This window comes from Vicia villosa, unplaced genomic scaffold (assembly GCF_029867415.1).
Source record: "Vicia villosa cultivar HV-30 ecotype Madison, WI unplaced genomic scaffold, Vvil1.0 ctg.003584F_1_1, whole genome shotgun sequence".
In the NCBI taxonomy this organism is placed as follows: domain Eukaryota; kingdom Viridiplantae; phylum Streptophyta; class Magnoliopsida; order Fabales; family Fabaceae; genus Vicia; species Vicia villosa.
In genome coordinates, this window is record NW_026706245.1 from 128,794 (window position 1) to 132,136 (window position 3,343).

The window sequence follows — 3,343 nt, forward strand, 5'->3', positions numbered from 1 at the left end:
GGTTTAGTCTTTAACTCTTTAAAAGTGGGTGTGTATCAAGTGGCCAAACTATGCGTCTTGTAATCAGATACTCGTGAGAAATGTAGGAAATGATTTATTTATTGAAGATATAAAAATGAGAATAAAATTTACATTTGAATGATATAAAATTTTGACAACCTTATTATATGGTATTTATTATATGGTATTCGATATTGCTGATAGACAATTCATAAATTTTAGACTCCAAAGTAAAATTTTAGATCCCAAATTAAAATAAGTGTAGAAAGTGTCAAAGAAATAAGTTGCAACTATCAAAATATAAACATAAACAAGAAAAAAAATATAAAAAAAATTGCAAAAGAAGAATAAAATATACAATAGAGATTACAACTGAATAGTTCAAAACTGTGTAATAATTTAGATATTTATTATTACTTAAAATCCACAAAAACAAATTGGAAAGCCATGCTTTTATTCAACTACAACATATCTCTCTTTGAATGCATTCATACGGAGAATTTCTCAAGCTCATTATCACTTTCATCACAATCAGTTTCATCAACATCAGATAAAGGCCCAAATTCATTATCCACGTCCATCTCTATTGGGCAATCAAATATTCTACAAAGAACAAAACCATCCTGCAAAATATTTAATTGAAAGTTGTTAGAAGTTAACAAAAGTTACAGAAGTAAAAAAAGAGTTAGTTTTCCCAAATATCATACCTGCGGATTGTCTACCAAAGCATATTCATACATAGTCCAATTAGTTTTTTCTGAATCATTCGGGGATTTTCCAAGATAGAAAACAAAGAGAGTTTTAGTTCCTAAAACTACGTTATCTGCATTAGTAATATTACAAACATTTCCTTTCTTCTTCCAAAATCCGGTCTTGCAATATCTTCTTTCCTCGTTAATTTTTGCAGTAAAACAATACCAGTGCCAGTGCCTACCATTGTAGATTGAATAGGATGACGCGGGAGACAATTCGAAGGGATCAGACTCATATAGGTTCATCTCTTTAATCATGTGAGCGCCATTGAAAATATGGAGGTCTTCATTATTTTTGTTGGCAAGGTAATAGCCAATAAGAATCTCATCATTAGGAATGAAAACAACACCAGGTGGAAGAAAAGCAGCCATTTCAATGAAACGAGAGACAAAGTTAGAGATATAATGAATTATTAGTGTGAGTTGTTGAAGATGATAAGCTCCCTGATCAGAGTAATATTTGTTCATCTCAGTCTACAACTCCTGCGACATGATCAGTAAGCATGCATGTAATAAAAATATACATATTAATGATGTCAATATATATTATATCTATTTTTTAAAATCAAAGAAATTGAAACTACTCAGATCAGAACAAAATATAGGTGCAAAATAAAATGTTGCATACCATAACAAATGTAGATACAAGCACCTTCCTTTGTGATTTTCATCCTCGTACTGGCTTGGACTAGAGAAAACAGAAATGATTTGAAATTGGCTTCCTCGTACTGGCTTGGATTAGAGACAACTGAAATGATATGAAATTGGCTAAAACTAAAGAGAGCCGAATGAATATAAATATCAGCAAAAGAAGGTGCAAGAAAGGAAACAATTTAGAGATATTATTACTTTAACGTTAAAATTTTAAAATAATTTTTCTACCTTACGTAATTTTCTAACGAAATTTAATGTTTTTATATTTTTTCTATCTTATTTAATTTTTCCCTTTTAAATTAATTCCCCCCTCTTATATAATTTCCTAACATAAATTAATTTTTTGAAATAACTTTCTATGTTATATAATTTTCCTATTTTAAATTAATTATGTTATATAATTTCTATTTAAATTAGTTTTGAAACTTTTTCCTTATAGGATTTTTCTATAAGAACGTGTTAAGTCTATATTATAAAGGCCCATAGTATATAATATTTGGCGAGTTTGTGCTAATATGTGAAAGTGTTCTTTTGACAATCAAAAGTTTCAAGAACTTTACTATTCACCATTATTGAAGAAATTAATAATATTTTCGTCTATGATAAAGTACTTTTTTAAAACCAAAATAACCACATAATATTAATTAAATATTTTCACCAAAAAAAAATTAATACAACTTGCTTAAAAAAAATTAAAAAATAAAATATTTTCACCCTTGCTATTTCTACTAGGCCCTTGACAAAATTTTGAAAATACCCTCATGAATTTAGATATACATATTCGAACGCATCAAAAATTACTTTTATCAAAAAAATTTTTGAAAATGCAAATCTGAAAATTCTTAAAAGGGTTAGTTGGAATATGCGTTTTCGAATACCTGATGCAAATATTGGCGGTTTCAATGTGCTGTTACGTCAGTTTCAAATGCCACAATTTAAAAAAAACAGAATCGTGGCAGTTTCCCATACAGAGTATTATTGTAGAACATGATAGATTCCATGCACCTTTGTTTAACAAAATATACTATACTTCCCTTGTGTAACATAAACCTTTGATTGCTTTGTGTTATATGTTTGTCTTGCTTTTCATTCACATCACACTGCCAATATCTTTTTTGAAATAATATGTGGGTGTTGGAATTTTTTGCTGGGATGTGTGGTCTTTCACTAAAAAAGTTGGACATGAATTTAAATGAGGGTGTGGAAAAGTAATCAGGGACATTACCCATTCCGCAGGAACATTTCCTGCGGATTTTGCTGCAAATTTTCTATTTTACCGTAGAAACCTCTATTTTCTTTATTACCGAAAAACTCGAGTTGCAGTATTACCGTAAAAAATTGATTTTCTATTTTACCGTAGAAAACTCGATTTCCTATATTTCCATAAAAAAAACTCTATTTTATGTTTTACTGTAAAAAAATAAAACTTGATTTTCGGTATTACCGTAAAAAACTTGATTTTTCATATTTTTGAAAAAAACTAGATTTTCTTTAATAACGTTAAAAACTCAATTTTCTGTCTTATAAAAAAAAACTCGATTTTCTGTATTAGCTTTAAAAAAATTCGATTTTCTATCTTAATACATTCCTTAAATTTCATTTATTATGAGTAGGGATGACAATTAGATCCATTAAAATAGAAAATCGAGTTTTAAAGGGTAATATTGAATATCTAGTTTTTTACGGTAATATAGAAAATCAAGTTTTTTTACAATTAAACTGTAAATCGAGTTTTTTTAAGAAAAATAGAAAATCGAGTTTTTAAAGTAAAAATACGGAAAATCAAATATTTAATGGTAATATAGAAAATTGAGTTTTTTTACAGTAATATAGAAAATCGTGTTTTTTTAACGGAAATAGAAATCATATTTACAGAGACTATGCAGCGGAAAATAGTCATACCTCAACAGAATTCACACAATGCTTACTTTAAGTGT

At 28.0% G+C, this 3,343-nt stretch overlaps 1 protein-coding gene across 1 annotated transcript; it reads right to left on the reverse strand.

The window, feature by feature from the left end:
- Positions 1-488: 488 nt before the first annotated feature.
- LOC131641219 (NAC domain-containing protein 40-like) lies at positions 489-1,124 on the reverse strand. The gene is made up of 2 exons (XM_058911521.1): positions 708-1,124; positions 489-623 (listed from the first exon to the last, which is right to left on the reverse strand). The coding sequence occupies exons 1-2, from the start codon at positions 1,122-1,124 to the stop codon at positions 489-491; spliced, it is 552 nt and encodes a 183-aa protein (XP_058767504.1).
- Between the last annotated feature and the right edge of the window lie 2,219 nt (positions 1,125-3,343).

Excerpts from the sequence above, each read along its gene's own strand:
- LOC131641219 (XM_058911521.1), bottom strand. The coding sequence starts at position 1,124 with ATGGCTGCTTTTCTTCCACCTGGTGTTGTTTTCATTCCTAATGATGAG. Across the intron at positions 624-707 it reads CTTTGGTAGACAATCCGCAG|GATGGTTTTGTTCTTTGTAG; the intron begins GTATGATATTTG and ends AATATTTTGCAG.